Raw genomic sequence first — 19,529 nt, 5'->3', positions numbered from 1 at the left:
TTCTCTGTTGGTGAAGTGATACTTTGAAGCTGCATCTACACCAGGGCTGGGCACCGGGAGCGAATCCAAACTCTAAACGGGGACGCTTAATATTCATCCGTCACAGCATCAACGCTGCGCGGTGTTCGGCGGGGAAGAAAGGGATTGAAGAGAAGTCATATGGCTCCCCGTGAGAGAGTAGAATTTGCACGATTCAATTTTCCATGCGCGTACGCATGCAATCTGGGGAGAATATTTAAAGAATCAAGTTTAAAACGCGCGTTCTATTAAGATGCATGAAGATTTTGTGTCTATATGATGCACCCTTTTTAACGTCATCTTCACTACGTATATACCCTATATTAATTAATATTAAATATCAATCTTGTATGCATTGTTTGAATTCGTAAAGATGAAAGGAAAGTTGAACCGTGTAGGTGCATCGTAAGTACAGTTCTTTGTTTAACGATAATTTTAAAGTATGTTGATTCATTGAGGATGTTGTTTGGCTGGCTGGCTTTTCGAAACCAGGACCCGGGGTGCATCTATGCACTTCGGCCTGGTTTGGCAAATTGTGCGCTCTATATGCGATGATTTCCCACTCTGACAGGTGGCCTGGGTGGCATTCGTGAATTCGATGTTGATAGGTGGGCCATCCTGCCTCAACCCTGACAGAGCCAGATCCAATCCCCAGGGCCTGGAGCTCTAAACTCTTAATTAATCTTATATCAGCATTAGAGACCCGCATTATCTCCAAGACTTCAACCCAGACCACTTTTAACTACTGCTGATGATAGTTTACTGAGAGGGAAGTGGAGAGTGTTGGTGAATGATAGTGGAAAACAGGAATATCCCGAGAAAAATCCTCTGGAACATCTCATATCTCCACCACAAATTCCATCACGACCTAGCCGGGATCGAACCTTGGCCGTTTGGAGTGCTTTAGTGCTGAGCCACAGACATTGATAAGACGATGACTGCAGCTTACTTTATCATTTTCAAATGGACGTTATATTTTGTTCTCATGGAAACGGTAGGGATATTATTGTTTTTAACATCCTGAGGTTAGTCATTATAAAAACGGAAGTTTAGTGTTTTGTTTTAAATTGCTTTCAGGTACTTAAATTACACAGATGGAGAGAAGGTAGACTATAGTTTATACAAATGTGATAAGTGCATTGCAACATAATCGAGGAACCAGTTTAAAAAACGAGGCAACGATCGTCATTTAAATAAATTTGTTTTTAATTCTGAATATTGCATAAATTTATTTGGTATGTAAAGACTTATCATATAAGAAAGTTTGAATGTCGTTGCCAAGGCAATGTAGATTATTTTATTTCACTGTAAACAGTCATCCTTGTTTCTGGTAATTAAATTTGTATTAATCTGGTAAATATAATATGAGTTTAATTAGAAGTTTTGTAATAATTTAATCATTATGACAAAATAATTGGTTGAGAATTAAATGGATGAAGAGATTAAAGAAGCATAGAGGATCGGTTGCGCTAAGTTAATATCACAGTCTAGTCTATACAGTCACGAACCTTGAGTTGATGAAGGTACTAGGAACAATATACTGCGCAGGTACTATTTCTCATTGTCTGTGATAAGGCGATAGTAGCGATCCTAGTGGTTTGCAACTATGTATGGATGCATATTCCCTACGTATTGAGCTTCGTGGCTGTATATACTAGACTGTTTAATACCGGAAAAGTATAAAAGAAGATATTAATTTGTTGTCATGGAGATGGTAAGTGTAGTGTTTTATTTTACATCTCGGTTACACAACTTTTAACACTGTATCACTTCGAAATATGTATTATAAGACTTTCGTGTGTTAAATTTTAACGTACCTTGTTTACATGTTTCGACCCATTTATGAGTCATCTTCATCTAAATAGGTCGAAACATGTAAACAAGGTACGTTAAAATTTAACACACGAAAGTCTTATCATACATATTCCGATGTTTCATTTTACAACATTACTATTTATTTTTATACGAAGAAGCTTTTCATTGGCAATATGTTTGGTTTACTTAACATATTTAACTAGATTCCATATTGATTATTTGTGTTTATAATATGTGATATTACCAAATAATATTTTGAAGATCAAAAATAAATTTTGGGGAAAGGCGTCACCTTAAATTGCAGAAAACATCAATAAACCTGCATCAGAATTAGAGATAATCATTGTCAACCTCCATATCATGAATATGCTATCACACGATGTGACAAAAATACGCAATGGTCTAGACTCGACGTGACGTTATGCACAGCCCTGGAATGGAACCCACGCTTTCTAGCGAATGGCCTTGCAGGAGAACCGGTCCGGCAGGCCACTCGGGAAGACGGAGTGAAAGTGGGAAGCTGGCTATATAAGGCCCGCGTGCATTTGAATACGTCAGGACGTTATCCCCGACTCCGCATTTGGCAGCACTACTGATCACATGTTGAGACTCTCACAATGTTGCCAACCCACTGATAAAGAAATACGGACTTTTGCCTAAATTATGCCTTAGCAGGTCTACATTATATTCTCTGATATTGCCCAAGGGATGGCGTTTCATGCTAGAAAATCTGACGGAACCCGGTTCTGTTTCTGGCACAAGTCTAGACTTACTTACTTACTGGCTTTTAAGGAACCCGAAGGTTCATTGCCGCCCTCACATAAGCCCGCCATCGGTCCCTACCCTGTGCAAGATTAATCCAGTCTCTATCATCACACTCCACCTCCCTCAAATCCATTTTAATATTATCCTCCCATCTACGTCTCGGCCTCCCTAAAGGTCTTTTCCCTCCGGCCTCCCAACTAACACTCTATATGCATTTCTGGATTCGCCCATACGTGCTACATGCCCTGCCCATCTCAAACATCTGGATTTAATGTTCCTAATTATGTCAGGTGAAGAACACAATGCGTGCAGTTCTGTGTTGTGTAACTTTCTCCATTCTCCTATAACTTCATCCCTCTTACAAGTCTAGACTTATTTATTTTAAATAGTATAATAATAATAATAATAATAATAATAATAATAATAATAATAATAATAATAGAATGCATGAGTATGGGATTGGCACTACTCTAATTCTCGAAAATGAAATCAGAAAAATATTAATTCTTACATGGGCTCGAACTCACGGCTGTGACACAACACCCGACATTAAGGTTGCCCGTGTCCGCTTTTGCCTTTATGTAGCCTATAATTTGATCAGAGTGTAAATGTGATAAACATGTAAGCGATTTGTGGACATCATTATCACCATAATCATCATTGTCATCATCGTCACAACCACCATCAACTTCTTTCTCTGCTTTTAGGTTTTCTAAAATACTTTGAGACACACAAATCTTTTAATTTGGTCTATTGCACGTTCACGCTACAATTTTTTTATGCAGTGGCAGGGCCCTTAACTTGCCATTATTCACCCTGACTCTACGAGCGTGGCTCATAGATATCGCCAATGCAGAAAAGTGTAGACCACTTAGTTCGTCAGGTACTATTCAGAGTGTACCACATGCGGTGGGTCCATATTACACTCATATTGAATGATATGATGACGACGATGGAAAATTTTTGGGATGCCTAAAGAGATCCGGAGTACCCGAAGAAAACTCCTGTGTTTCCAGGACCACGGGCTTGTCCAACACAAGTTATAAAGTCAGGGTGGATCGACCAGAATTTACCTTGGTCCCCAGGCTTATAAGCCCAGGATGCTGGGGTCAGGCTACAAAATATTAAACAGACAAGTCGGAGTTAAATATAAACGTGTTTAAGTTGGTGGGTTTCATGCAATTTAAGTCCTCAAGAGTTTTGCAGCAGTTTCTCGCAGTAATTGCATCCGACTCTAATTCAGGACATTATAGCATGGTGTGCGAGGAAGTTCTAGCATGTCACCACATTTAAGCCCTCAAATTTAGTAACAGAAATATCAGTTAGGCCGTAAGATCACAGTGAGAAATTTGGCCTGCCTCTTTGCTGTAATTCAGTCCAAGGCGTTCAGAATTTCTTAGGGGATTCTTTAATGCTCGTGATAAGGCAGGTGAGGCCCAATAGCGGAGGATGGAGCCTCCTGTTTGGTAGAATATTATAGCTTAAGGTAGTAAATAAAGGTACTCACTCGGCGTCTCGCCGGGGTCGAGCACAAAGACGCTGGTACTGGCCATCAGGACGCCCTCATCGTTTCCGGAAGACGCCGACGTCTCGGTGCTGTAGACGTCTCTGTCCAAGGCTCGAGCTTGCGCCGCCGGCAAAGGCTCCAGATCCGTCTCGCACTGTACGTCGGGGCACGAACCTATAGAGACATCATCCGATGAAACGAAACATTTGGTAGGCTATCCTCTTAATCAGTTCATATTAGCAAGCATGGTCTACTGAATTGTATTTATTGTATGAAACGAAATAATGAAATTGGTGTTCTAGCAGCAAATTCACATTAACAACAACAGTGTAATGTATTATAATATTTGTGATACGAAATGAAGGGATTAGTATCTTGAAACCAATTCACATTAGCTTAGCAAGCACAAGGTGAAGTTAAAATTATTTTATAAAACGAAAAGTTAGTAGGCCTAGTCTGCAGGAACAAAAAGAACAAATTTTTGACATTTTTAATATGAAAAAAAAAAACAGTTTGCATGCAAGCAACCAGTTTACATAAACAAGGAAAACACGTTGTTGTATCTGAATAGTCTGTATTTTAGCTTAGCAGACAGTTTACATTAGCAAGCACAAGATATTGTTGCATTTATGTTAAGCCATCAACAGTCCTTATTCTTGTAACCAGTTGACATTAGCAAGCACAATTTATTGTTGCATTTATATTAAGCTCTGAACAGTCCTATTCTGGCAACCAGTTGACATTAGCAAGCACAAGATATTGTTGCATTTGTGTTACGCTCTGAACAGTCCTATTCTAGCAATCAGTTGACATTAGCAAGCACAATTTATTATTGCATTTATGTTAAGCTCTGAACAGTCCTATTCTAGCAACCAGTTGACATTAGCAAGCACAAGATATTGTTGCATTTGTGTTAAGCTCTGAACAGACCTATTCTAGCAACCAGTTGACATTAGCAAGCACAAGATATTGTTGCATTTATGTTAAGTTATGAACAGTCCTATTCTAGCAACCAGTTGACATTAGCGAGCACAAGATATTGTTGCATTTGTGTTAAGCTCTGAACAGTCCTATTCTAGCAACCAGTTGACATTAGCAAGCACAAGATATTGTTGCATTTGTGTTAAGCTCTGAACAATCCTATTCTAGCAACCAGTTGACATTAGCAAGCACAAGATATTGTTGTATTTGTGTTAAGCTATGAACAGTCCGTACTCAAGCAATCAGTGCACAAGGCATTGTTACATTTGTAAGTGGTAAAGACAGAGATACCTTCGTTGTATGGTAGCATGGAGGTAAGGATCACGTGCTTTTTTGACTTCTACACGAGATGCAGGTGATGGTTGTTTTTGTGATAAACTATGAAAAGTACGTGTTCTAGCAACTAATATACGTTAGTAAGCACAAGTTACTGCTGTCTTTGTGATAAGAAACGGAATAGTTAAGTTATATCCTAAAAGCCATGTAAATCTGTATGGAACAATAAGTATTCAGTATTTTAAAAATAAAATTATTGCAAGATAATTTGAAACGCAACAGTTCGTATCTTATCAACAATTCGCATTAACACGACAACATAAAAATTGGTTTGTTAGTACGAAAACAATTTTTTCGAAAAAAAAAAAAACACTAACAACTCGTTGGTCCAGATAGTATCGCTTACCCTTGCATATGGCGATGTCGCACTGGAAGTGCACCTCGGTGCTCTCGGGGAAGCGGAACATGGAGTACAGCATGGCGTCGGCTGCCCCCGCCTTCTCGTCATATTTGAATTGTGATATCACCCGGGGATTGACCGGACACCTGCAACAAGGTAAGCTGTTAGCAAGAATATCCGACTGCAATGTTATACACATGAACTGATATTTGCCTACAAGGTAAAGATGTTGTAGACAACATTTCTGCGATTAGTATTTAAAATTTAAGCTTTTTACGTTCCAATTATATGAAATATAAAATTAATGTTGATTTAATAGAGAAAGAAAGCAATCGTGCGTTGTTGGAAGAGGTACAGATTTAACATTTCCAATTTCTGTAATAAATAAGAAATTTTAGGTATATCTTGACTTTTAACACATCATATTACTTAATAATTTTGTTATAATAAAAATTTATTGGTGTTAAAATAAAAAGTAATTGGTAAACCACTTAGTTGACTAGTTCCGACTTCGTATCAGTCATCTTCAGAATGAGTGAAGTCCTTGCTTCTTCCGGCTTCTTCAGTTGTTTTGCTGAGGAGGGGAGTACGTTTGTGTTTGGGTAATGTGGAGTCAAATAGGGTGTGTGTTCTGAAATTTAGTTGTGTATTGAGGCTGTGTTGTGGGTGTGTTACAAGGGGAGATCAATAAGTTTCCGGACTGACCTGAATGTAGGTAACACACAGGACATAGGAAAAGGGGAAGTTAACTAGAACCAGAAAAACGCCTGGAATCTATACTAAATGCATCACTCTAAAGGCAGAGAAGAAGACTAACCATAAGACGTATATGGAGAGATTCGAGAAAAAATCGCAATAAGTCGTTGATATGTTTGCTAAAAATCACGCGTAGAAGCTCAGTTCTTAAAGACAATGTGATGCTGTTTGATAGACTGACTCAACAGGCATGGAAGCAATTATCTTCAGCGACACGTACATGTATATTTAACGGTAGGCTACAATAAACACAAGTGCAGTTCGGAAAGATGTTCATTGCATCCTGCATTTTATCTAAAGTTTATTTCCATCTGGCCTTATTCTTGCTAATTCTTTAAAGGATGAGCATTTTTACATTTTTATTGTATTTGAAATTTGTATTTGTATTTGACTGTCAGAAGATACTGATGAATAGAATAATAATAATAGTCTAATAATAATAATAATAATAGTAATAATAATAATAATAATAATAATAATAATAATAATAATAATAATAATAATAACGCGGTGATATTATTATTATTATTATTATTATTATTATTATTATTATTATTATTATTATTATTATTATTGTCGTCGATGGATAAAGGTAGAGTTAAGGTGTTAGGTACAGCTTACAGCAGTAAAATTCTGGAAATAGTCAACATTTTTTTCCTCCATTACTGTATCTTGTACAATAATGAAAATTAGTATGTGTAAAACACTGTCCTTTTGATATATATAAAAATATTTTTACGATTTAAAAAAAATTATTTACATTTCATTTCTTTCAAAATTCAGTTCACTGTGCAGTGATGAAGCGTTTCCCACATAACTCAAAAACTATCCAACATTCTGTGATGAATTTTTTTGTGTGTATTTATGCATGTCATATCTACAGTATGATGCAAGATCACTTCTCTACCTTTGATGGATTGCCTGATAAAAATAAATTCATTAAAAATGGTCAAATATCAGTATCTTCTTCTAACACAAATTAAAAAAATATATATGATTTATTAAGGAATGTAGTTGAAAGAGCATGATATTGTAAACATGAGTTTCAGCAATAAAATAAAAGAGAGAGAGCATGAAAAAGTTAACAAATTTTTGAGTTATGAGGGAAACGCTTCATCACTGCACAGTGAACTACCACCATTATGAATTTTGAAAAAAAAAATATATATATATATATATATATATATAAGTAATTTTTTTTAAATCGTAAAAATATTTTTTTCATACAGGAGAAGGACAGTGTTTTACACATACCAATTTTCATTATAAGATACAGTAATGGAGGAAAAAATGTTGAATATTTCCAAAAATTTACTGCTGTAAGTTGTACCTAACCCCTTAATGAGGATAACCACATGAAACCTGTGTCAGCACACTTTCGACTCTCGCAATTTCTATTCTGCCTCGCCGAAATTTGAATTCAGGTCCTCGATATGAAAAGACGTATACGCTTCATCCATTTGGTTAATGCTGAACTTTAAATGATCTCGACCACAAAATCTCGTCTGGTAATAAAATAAACAGGTATAATATTATAAAAACAGTAAAAGTGTGTCCAGAGGACTTCAAACGTATATAACCGCTAAAAACCAAAGCTATACTTTTCATATATTATTATACTATATGACAAAACCTGTTCACGCAATTTCGAGCATACAATAACGCTCTATGCTTCTCAACGTTTATTTATGGGTCGTCATAAAAGGATATGATGTGTAGTCAGTGCCAACATAACGCTTTACGACATAAAACCAGTCAGACTTAGTATTTTGCCATAAACTAAAATTGATTTGTGACCAGACTTGATTTCGCCTGCTAATAAAATAACAACACATCTGTGACTGAGTATCCTATACCAGTTATTTGCAACACAAGCATCAATTATTTATTAGACCTCTATTGCATTTCATTGTGTTAATCCCAACTAAGTTTTATAATCTCAACCAACAACAAAATATTACGCATATGAGCAACAAAATTTAATTAAAACTCTCAAATCGACGCCAGAAGGCTTCATATAACGTTCAACTGTACTTGAAAGGCAGTACATATATTTCACAACGATTTTATTATGTCTGCCATACTATTAGGCCAATTACGTATCTTAGCAACAAGAGATAATTAAGTGCTACCGCGACGGAATAAATCTGACCATAAAGTTCAATAAAACTTTATTATAATAAATAATGTACATAAAGTGAACTTAATAACAGTTACTTTCGTTATAACAACGACGTATAATAGCTATTAGTACCGATAGCTCTGATGTCATACTAGAAGACTCTAGTGTTAAATTTTTAATTAATAATGCATAAAGAAGAAAAACTTTTCATTTTATCACTTTCAGTAATAGGACTGTTTGTTATCTTAATAATCATAAACATATAGTTAACACAATTCCGTTTGCTCTATTTTATTTTGAATGGAAGCTTTTGGCATTTGTTTCTATACATCCATGATGTCATCATCACGGAGCGAGTTTAATTTTCAATGCACAGATAAACGATGTAGGCCATGTCTGTTCTTAACATTGTGTATTGTTCTTTTGTTTTGTCAACAAATGAATGCAGCCGTGTATTAAAAACAAGAAATAAAATGTCATCCATATCATTATTACAACCAAACTTCATGATTTGTTATAATATTTCTCAAAGGGACACTATGGTGAAATAATAGTAAAAAATTAAGAAAATCCACTTAAACATTTTTTTGTGACTCTCTACTTATACTGAGCCCAAAAAAATTATTATTAATTTATATTCCCATGACTCTTTTCAAGCTTTTGAGCCAAAATGAACTAAACATTTTGAAAACTTTGCCGCAAGGAGCCTTTTCAGTGACGTCAATATAAAATATATTTAAAAATATAATTTAAAAACTGTAAGTCCTTATGGCACCAAATTTTCTATAGATGATAGTATTGTAGGCATGTTTGTGTAGCTAAATATTAATAGACCCCCTAAACTTTGGATGAAAATTGTAGAAGTTTTAAAAATCACATTTGTGACCTTAAATTTATACTTGAAACTTCCTTCCGCACAGGAGTTTTAGTTGAAGAACAGTATCGTTATGATACTGATCATTGCTTGTAAATAGTATTATTTCGTTTCTTTATTGGCTACTTTTATTTCAGACACTCTGTATACGTAATGTACATAAAATGAAATCTAGCAGCTGTTTCAGAATTAGTTCAATTTCGTATTCTAATAACCACATATAATTAACACATTTTGCTAACATGGTTTAAGAAGATAGGTCCTGAGGTTGGATTGTAACTACTAATGATACAGACTGTTGAAATCGGAAATTCAGTTCTTCACAAAGATAATGTATTTTACTCAATGTTAAGCTGATAGACTATAATTTTAAATAGAGAAGAAAACAATATTCTTACAGTAAAAATTAATAAACATTTGTAAATTTTTAAGAACAAAATTTTGTCTGATTTTCTCAGAATATTTTTTTTAGAATGGAGAAAGAGATTTTTTCCATAGCGCATATTGACATTATATTCGATAGAAAATTTTTGTGCAAAAATATAAAGAGTGAAAATAATCTATTGTTAAGCATTTCCAATAAATACGAACTCCTCTTAGAATGGGGTTGGGAATAACTCCAATGGATTATTCTATCTACTACTCATACATCTTTAATTCATTGTATGTACTTCGTTTGTAGATGTGCGAGGAATAAATTAAATCAGATTCATCAGCCTACTTCACTGGTATCTCAGATTGTGAATGCTATACGATGAACACTGAACACCCTTGACCTGGCTGGCGTATAAGAAAGTAGGAGACATTAGCTTCTTTTACGTGAAACATTGCAAAACTGTTACCATGACAATCACTGCATATAAGATCCTTCGCAAATTTCTTGTGTAAGATTTTATTTACACGAAGTTTAAATAAGAGCAAGTTCAACACTAGTAGATCTCTCATATTTAGAAATGAAAAAAGTTTACTTAACTTGACGAAAAGTGAGGTACAAGTTGATTGAAATAAAGTTCTGTTTTATAACTTACGTTGTAGACCTATATACAAATAAAGGAATTCATTCTATCTTATATAAATTGTAGTTCAAATACTGGATAAAATATAATATAAAACCGACAAAAACAACATCTAAAATAAGCATTTTATAATGTTGGCAAAGCATTGACTTACGATTACTCCGGAACGGGATTCGAATCTCGGTGATAATGGAGTCGTATTTGTCTGTTGGCTGTATAATATAAAGGTAAACTATAGGGTGGAAGTGAAATAATCCTGCAGATTGAAAGGGACGATAGGGTACACTTAAAGGAATAGAAAACTAACATTACATTTTGTGTTTAAATGCAAACCTATATTACGTTTCGTGATTAAATGCAGGATTAATTAGAAAATTAAGATGAAAGTTTCAGTAATCTGGTAACATCGCCGCTAACATAGTCTTCGTTCTTCTCGTAATGCAGATGTAAGAGGTCAACGAACTCAGGTCTGTCTCTATACGGAAACCTCCCTCTCTCGCTACAACGTTGCAATCTGCTCACATCATTCAGTGGCTCGAAATTAGTGTTTTTTTTAATTAAATTTACACGAAAACCGCCCACGCTATTAAAATACGCCAGAGGGATAAATGATTCTTCAGGAGATTTTCTATCGATATGGACAAAAATCACGATCCTAGTCGCAATAGTTACTGAATAAGAGATTGTTAAACATTTGGGGAAACAAAAAAAAAATTCTGAGAAAACTATGGACTTTCGCCCAATATGGTACCTATTACATTTTTTTGTTACATACAACATGAGCTAATCGCTCTGAAGATCTGCTGGGTTATTTCACTTACACCCTGTACAACATGCATTATACAGAGACATCATTTTATTTATACTAACATTTTTAATATTAACTTGCCTATACCTCTGTATCAACGCCGTTTGCTACCTCCTTCCACGACTGGAGTTCGATGATACTGGCATAATATATACAAACAAATCACTTTACTAGGTATAGGAGGGAAGAAAAGTAGTTCATGCATTTACGTAAACTAGAAAATATCGCGATTTTGAATTTGACCATTTTCATTAGGTTTTTGTTTAATCAAAATACAGTACAGTATTAACAATGAGTGTTTTTACTCACGAACTGAGCTTTCCATGCGGAAGTATTCATTATGCAGTGTATATTATACTGTCTACAGCACATTAGCATACAATATAGAAAATGAAGTTAAATTGAAAAATAATCATAATATGGATATTTAAACACATTTTTGAAAATGGTGGCCGTTCATTTCGATACAGGCTTCAGTTCTAATGTGCATATTATCGCTCTATAGACTATTGTACCTAATCCCAATTACCAGTTTCGTTCTTCGTACTAGTAACTCATGTTGAAATAATTCTGTACCTACTATATAAAAGAGTACCTTACATACTGTAAATTCAATCTTCACTTCTGCCTGATCCGAAAAGATAAAATTACTCAGACATACTATCTACTGTCCGTCCAAGTGGTTATGTCGTAGGGTCGTAGAAAGGGAGGAAATCACGTGACAGTAAATTACTTAACGAGGCCCTTTTATTTAAGTTATTTTAAACAGTTGTATAATATTACGTAGACGTCCAATTCCTAACAGAAATTAATGTTCTCAGAAAAGAGCTAAGACAGCCCAGCCACTAGCTGGCGAATAAAAGCTGGTGAGGGAAACCGGGATACGACGTAGGCAAATGGACGACAGTACCTATGCGAAAATGATTCAATATTGAAAGCTCTTTCGTCACTAGAAGACGCGAACATATTTTTGGAACGCACTATTTACTATGACCGTAAGGCTACTATGACTATATATGCGGTCTTGGATCTGTGTGGAGGACGGTTGAACTTCATTAGTAGAAGGGGTGGGAGTGAAGTACACTCAAAAACTCAGGTACAATAAAAATTGAAGTAAAAATAAAATGCTGTCCCTGTATTAGTTTACATTTGAGATGAGGAGTGCATGTCTGTTGCTTCTTGTATGATCCTGGACACCTAACACTGTAAATTCAGTTCGCGCCTTTCGTAAGTTGTAACGACACTGTATAAGTCTTCGAAATCTTCGGAACAATAGTGGTTTATAATTTCTTTATTCGAACATCAAATACCACTGCAGTTTCATATGTCTGAAAAGATGTCTGTCCTTTTGAAATAACATTTGAGCAACGAAATGGCCGTCAAATTCAATAGATGATTATATAGCAATTTGAAATGAATTAATCCTTATCCTACTAACCCAAGTACGGATTGATAGTGGGACAAGCTCGTTACTGATATGGTTCTAGTGCTCCAAATTTTGATGCGAGCTAGAAACTGTCGTCTAATTTTATCTGGAGCTCTCTATCAAGGACAGGTTTCTTTTGGGTGTCGTAAATTTACGATTTTTATCGCCTCAAAAATCCATCGCCTTCAGTCGAATTTGCATCTTGGCTTCAATGGCAAGCATATTAACCACTGAACCACAAAGGAAGAATAGCTATCTAGATATTCTTAAATTTTTATGTGAAACGAAACAGTCCGTATCCTAGCAACCACTTTATATTAGCAGGCGCAACATATTATTACATAATATTATATTATGACTTGTATACTTATAGTGAGTTTTAGTGTATTTTTGTGCGCATTAGCATGCATATTCAGGTATCTTTTTTACATAAATGTCCGGCCTCCGGTGATGGTGTGTACTGTATATGCATTGCATCATTTTTTTCTCGCAAAGTTTTGAAGTCATTGGCCAGTATAAACGAAGTGAAATATGCGCAATTCGTGCGTTGACTCTGGTATTCAATATGAGACTGATTGAGGCAATTCTAGTGGGGCAAGGCAATAATTTTAAGCCAATATGAGGGGGTACTTGCAAGTCGTGAGCTCATCGTAGCCAAGGGGCGAAAACATCACCCGGACTTTTGAGGGACGTTGCCCACTCATTAGACCGGATCCGTGCTCTGTCTTGTTCAATCATTCTTAGTTTTGAAAGACCAACTTCGAACATTGTGCTGTTCATATAACCAGTCGTAGTTACCGAAGATGCGTATCACTATCATCACAGTCAATGTATATCATTGTAACAATTTTCTTCTTCTTCTACGTCTCGTCTTTCTTTAGGTCCATTTCTACTTCCAATTTTTTTATATCTTATTTTTCTCTGTCAATGGTCTTCCTCACCTCCTCGTTTTCTCCATTGTAATTCTGTATTTAATATATTTTGTCTTTTCCAATTTCTCCCCTCTTCTTTTGAATCCTCAACTTTTTCTTCATCTTATCTTTCTTTTCTCTAATTTCATTTTCATTATCTTTTTCGTCATAGTCTTCTTTTTCCTTTTATTCGCTTAATTTTTCGTCTTTTTTCATTCTTTTTTTTTTTTGACGTGAAACGTTTATATTCGACCTTATATATAATAAAAAAAAAGAGTGGTGATTTTGTGGAACGGAAATTTATACTGACGTTACCATGGAAATGTTTACGTTATATCCTATAAATCCAACAATGTGAACGAATCCATTCTACACAAAGGAAGTCTGTATAACCTACTTGGAAGAGTTTATTATAATCCATTAGTAGGGTTGAAATATATATAAAAAATTGTGTTATTCAGTTATGCTTCGACATGAACGCGAAAAAGACGCGTGCACAATACATGCGTAGACTAACTGTGGAAAGTTAATACAAGGTTGGCATTACTCACATAGAGATGCATAAATAACAATAACGATAACATTATTCACCGGATATTCTCACGTGCTTATAATATAGCCTACAACACTTAAATAATTTGTGCCATATTTAAAAAGCCTTCGCTTATAATTAATAACTCTAGATAGATTCTATTAATAACAGAGTATGTGCTTAAGATAATGAAATCATGAACCTCGGCTACGTGCCGGCACCGGGTTTCTCCTTCTCTCTTCCTCCTCCTCCTCCTCCTCCTCCTCTTCATCATCATCATCGACATCCATTCCCTACACTACACTTACACGAACACTTACACATACATTCACCCTAGAACACGACATAACTCTTCACAGATACAGATCATGCATAACGTGGCCCGCCGAAGTGGTGTACAACTTGAAAATGGGTCACAGTTCTGCCATCTATCCGCAGTATGCAGAACCCGAATCACGAAAGTGAAGTGGGTAGGCATTAGACACACACTTCTGGTAGTGTGGAAGAGAAGGCCTTAAATCTACCAGGATAAATAAATAAATAAATAAATAAATAAATAAATAAATAAATAAATAAATAAATAAATAAATAATAAATAACCTTAATTCCTGTATAGACGTTACATGCAGTCACAGGGATTTCCCCAAATCTCCTGTCACTTTTTAATGCTTTCTCTTATCCGTCTAAAACTTTTCTCACTCCTTTTACTATTTCTTATTACTGTTCTTCTCCTCATTTCCCCTTCCTTTCTAGTCTCCCTTTTTTCCTTCTTATTCTGATCCTCCTCCTCTGAGAATTACACATTAGCGCTATACATTCTCATTTCTTAGAATTCCCTAATTACGTGGTCAACATTTTACAGTGCAGCCACAATTCTCTTACAGTACACAGTTCCAACCACTTTTATAGTGAATGAAGATGATGTAGGGCAGGTTTAACTGGCCATTGTCACTATCAATGCTACACCATCTTGCTTATTTCTAAACACCCATGTCATTTTGAAGAGAAATTTGATTAAAAAAAAACTAGGTCTGGTAACCAATTAAACCTGAATTTTCTTTTCCGGAAGTCGAACCCGAGCCGATGTTATAATACGATTGAATACAGTAAGGCCAGAGCGGCATTCTTGTACTGTAAGGTCCGCAGACTATAATGTGCTTTTTTTCGACCGCGTTCTGTATGCAGTGTAAATTCCTGAAAACTGGAAACATGTTTTGCTGGAGTTGCGCTTGACGAACCCCCCCCCCCCCCCTCCCAGAGGGCCCCACCTAGCCGCAAGCTCCACTATGCGGCATTGAAGGTTATTGCTCCCGATCGCCAATACGTAGGCAACCGGCCTCACTATTCTACAGGCGACCTCATTATCGGGATGGAGGAGACGCGATCGTGGACCACTCATTGTTCCTGCATGACGTCACAAAGGATTCTGTTATCTGCCCAACACTCAAAATTTTACATGAATTTATATGGGATTCAAGATGGATGAGATCCTGTATATTTGACTACCATAGAGAACAGTGTTTGCATATTGTCGAAATATAATACTGTAATTGATTCCCTTTTTGCTGTCTATACTGAAATGTGGAGAAATTAGAATGATCATGGAAAATATCTTAAATAAGTGGGGATCTTCTCAGGTGAAAAGCAATTAAAAAAATATGTACTCTCCAAAACTATAAAGTTGAAATTTTGCTTTATTAATACTAAGCACTTTTTTTTTTTACCGTCACAGAAGTTTCATTTATATATAGGCCTACCTATAATTAAAATCAAATATCTGCTTGGATTCGTGACGAAGGCTCTTGTTGTTTAGTCAACGTTAGAAAACAGGCTGGAACCTCATAAATGACCCAACAAGGCAACACTGATGAGGCAACTAAGCCAGGAGATAATGGGGTAGACTGGCCAGTTCCTTTTCCCCATGAAGAAGATTACAATATTTAAATCATATGTGATTTTTCGTACTTAGTTGCCATGGACCCAGGTTGTATGTTTTCGAAATTCTTTATTATTTACTGTCATAGAAACCAAATTTTGCATAAAAGGCGCAATAATGTGAAGAAGATAAGTAAACAAGCACCTAAATATATGAAAAGTAAGAATGAGTATGTGGATAGGTAAGTAGAGACCCAGAAACAAAATTTGGGCCACCTAATTTTACTAAATTGCAGGTACAATACATTGCGCATGAGCAGTAAACAAGAGCGCCTAAATGTATCCAGAAACAAAATTTGTGCCACCTAATTTTACCAAGTTCCAGGTATTATACATTGCGCATGAGCAGTAAACAAGAGCGCCTAAATGTATCCAGAAACAAAATTTGTGCCACCTAATTTTACCAAGTTCCAGGTATTATACATTGCGCATGAGTAGTAAACAAGAGCGCCTAAATGTATCCAGAAACAAAATTTGTGCCACCTAATTTTACCAAGTTCCAGGTATTATACATTGCGCATGAGCAGTAAACAAGAGCGCCTAAATGTATCCAGAAACAAAATTTGTGCCACCTAATTTTACCAAGTTCCAGGTATTATACATTGCGCATGAGCAGTAAACAAGAGCGCCTAAATGTATCCAGAAACAAAATTTGTGCCACCTAATTTTACCAAGTTCCAGGTATTATACATTGCGCATGAGCAGTAAACAAGAGCGCCTAAATGTATCCAGAAACAAAATTTGTGCCACCTAATTTTACCAAGTTCCAGGTATTATACATTGCGCATGAGCAGTAAACAAGAGCGCCTAAATGTATCCAGAAACAAAATTTGTGCCACCTAATTTTACCAAGTTCCAGGTATTATACATTGCGCATGAGCAGTAAACAAGAGCGCCTAAATGTATCCAGAAACAAAATTTGGGCCACCTAATTTTACCAAGTTCCAGGTATTATACATTGCGCATGAGCAGTAAACAAGAGCGCCTAAATGTATCCAGAAACAAAATTTGGGCCACCTAATTTTACCAAGTTCCAGGTATTATACATTGCGCATGAGCAGTAAACAAGAGCGCCTAAATGTATCCAGAAACAAAATTTGGGCCACCTAATTTTACCAAGTTCCAGGTATTATACATTGCGCATGAGCAGTAAACAAGAACGCCTAAAATGTATGCTACTTATGGACAGTCTTGCGAAGTTTGTTGCCTACATAGAGTAGGACTGCTACCAAGACTCAGGCCCATTTTTTAATTCCGTATCTGTACAATTAAATACATACTTAAATCAATATTCGTCCCCTGCAAGGCAGAATATCGTATCATTTTGCTAACTTTACAGGAGAGATAGTTACAATACTCATCCAACATGGTGGTGAAAACGATTGTCAAAGTTTAATCTAACATATCAGAGAGAAAAAAATCGTTGGGCTGAGGAAACTTTTACAGTCAATGCGCAGTGCTGGGCAATTTATTCTAAGCACCATAACTCATTTTCGGTAAAAGTGGCTCTTACGATATTTTGTCGTGCAGGAGACGATATCAATAAAATATATTTATAAATGAATAAAAAAGTAAGAAATAAGAAATTATTTATTCACGAGTGATCATAAACAGAATGAATGAAATATAAAAAATAAACCATACAATAAATAAATATAAAGAAACAAGATCGAGAAAGGAAATCCTTCGGATAACTTGGCTCTAGAAGACGAAGCAGCCGTATCAGAAGACGAAAAGGTATTTTCTATTTTAAGGGTAGAAGTTGAACTAGCACTTAAGGAAATGAGGAATGGGAAAGCAACGGGAATTGATGGAATCCCCATTGAATTAGTGAAATGCTTGGGTGAAGACAAGAAGGAAATTCTATCATTATGCAACGAAATATTTGAGAAAGGCGACTGGCCTGAAGATTTTACGGAGACAGTGTTGCTTTCAATACCGAAGAAAAATAACGCCAATAAATGTAACGAGTACAGGACTACCAGCCTGATATCACTCGGCGAAGATTCTTCTGCGAATATTGAATCGACGTTTATATTCTAAGATGGAAGAACAGTTGGAAGAAGAGAAGTTTGGCTTCAGGAAGGGAAAAGGTACGAGAGATACAATTGGACTGCTACGGACAATCGGCGAAAGATACCTCGAGAAGAATAAAGAAGTGTATGTAGTATTTGTAGGCCAAGGAAAGGTGTTTGACAGAGTGGATTGGAATAAACTGATGGGGATCCTGAAGAAAATTAGCGTAGATTGGAAAGAGAGAAGGATGTTCAGTAACCTTTATGTTTTATATGAAACAACGAGTCAAAGTCAGGCTAGGAGAAGAAATGTCAGAAGGAAGTCAAATAGGGAGAGGAGTACGACAAGGATGCCCGTTATTACCTACTCTGTTCAACATCTACTTGGAGAATTTATTGAAGAACTGTTTTCAGAATATGGGAGGAGTGATAGTAGGAGGAAGTGTGTAAGATTTACTGATGATATGGCGTTGTTAGCAGAAGAGGAGATGATATTAAGAGATATGCTACAGGAGCTGAATGACAGCTGTATGGGATGAAGATAAATGCCAACAAGACGAAGACCTTGGTCGTAGGAAGAAAAATAAAGAAGGTAAACTTGCGAATTCTAAATGAGACAGTAGAGAAAGGGGACAACTTTAAATACTTGGATTGTACTATAAGCAGGAACATGAGCTGCTGCCAAGAAATCAAAAGGAATATAGCAATGGCAAAGCAAGCTTTTAATAGAAAAAAGGAGAAAGAACTAAGGAAGAGTATAGTGCAGTGCTTTGTATGGAGTGTAGCATTGTATGGGGTAGAAACATGGACATTACGACGAAGTGAAGAGAAGCATTTGAAAAATGGGTATGGAGAAGGATGGAGCGTGTGAAATGGACAGAGAGAATAAGAAACGGAGTTGTGTTGGAAAGATTGAGTGAAGAAAGAATGATGCTGAAACTGATCAGAAAGAGGAAAAAGAATTGGCTGGATCACTGGTTGAGAAGAAACAGTCTTCTGAAGGATGCACTAGAAGGAATGGTGAACGGGAGAAGAGTTCGGAGCAGAAGAAAATATCAGATGATAGAAGATATTAAGACTTATGGATCATATGAGGAGACAAAGAGGAAGGCAGAAAATAGGAAAGACTGGAGAATGCTGGGTTTGAAGTGAAAGACCTGCCCTTGGGCAGAACACTATGAATGAATGAATAAACATAAATTAACCACAAAATAAACTGGGCATAAAGGAAAGCTGGTATCGAAGAAACTCAAAACAACTTGCTGCATATAACTAAATGAAAAATGGAAATAAATATGATGGATTTGATTATATGAGCTTGTCATCATGGTACGCGAAGCACAGTTTGTGAACTGCGTCAGCATTTGTCCCC

General features: G+C 36.0%; 1 protein-coding gene across 1 annotated transcript in view; it reads right to left on the bottom strand.

The window, feature by feature from the left end:
- Window positions 1-19,529, bottom strand: part of LOC138714919 (uncharacterized) — a 195,606-nt gene that overhangs the window by 10,084 nt on the left and 165,993 nt on the right. Inside the window, exons 6-7 of the mRNA XM_069847203.1 lie at window positions 5,769-5,908; window positions 4,106-4,279 (exon numbers count right to left, since the gene is read on the bottom strand). Coding sequence (XP_069703304.1) covers window positions 4,106-4,279; window positions 5,769-5,908 — 314 coding nt within the window. The remainder of the gene's footprint in view (window positions 1-4,105; window positions 4,280-5,768; window positions 5,909-19,529) is intronic.

The sequence above is a fragment of the Periplaneta americana genome, chromosome 15, assembly GCF_040183065.1.
Source record: "Periplaneta americana isolate PAMFEO1 chromosome 15, P.americana_PAMFEO1_priV1, whole genome shotgun sequence".
In the NCBI taxonomy this organism is placed as follows: domain Eukaryota; kingdom Metazoa; phylum Arthropoda; class Insecta; order Blattodea; family Blattidae; genus Periplaneta; species Periplaneta americana.
Note: the sequence above shows the minus strand (reverse complement) of the source record. Positions and strands in the feature narration are given on the sequence as shown.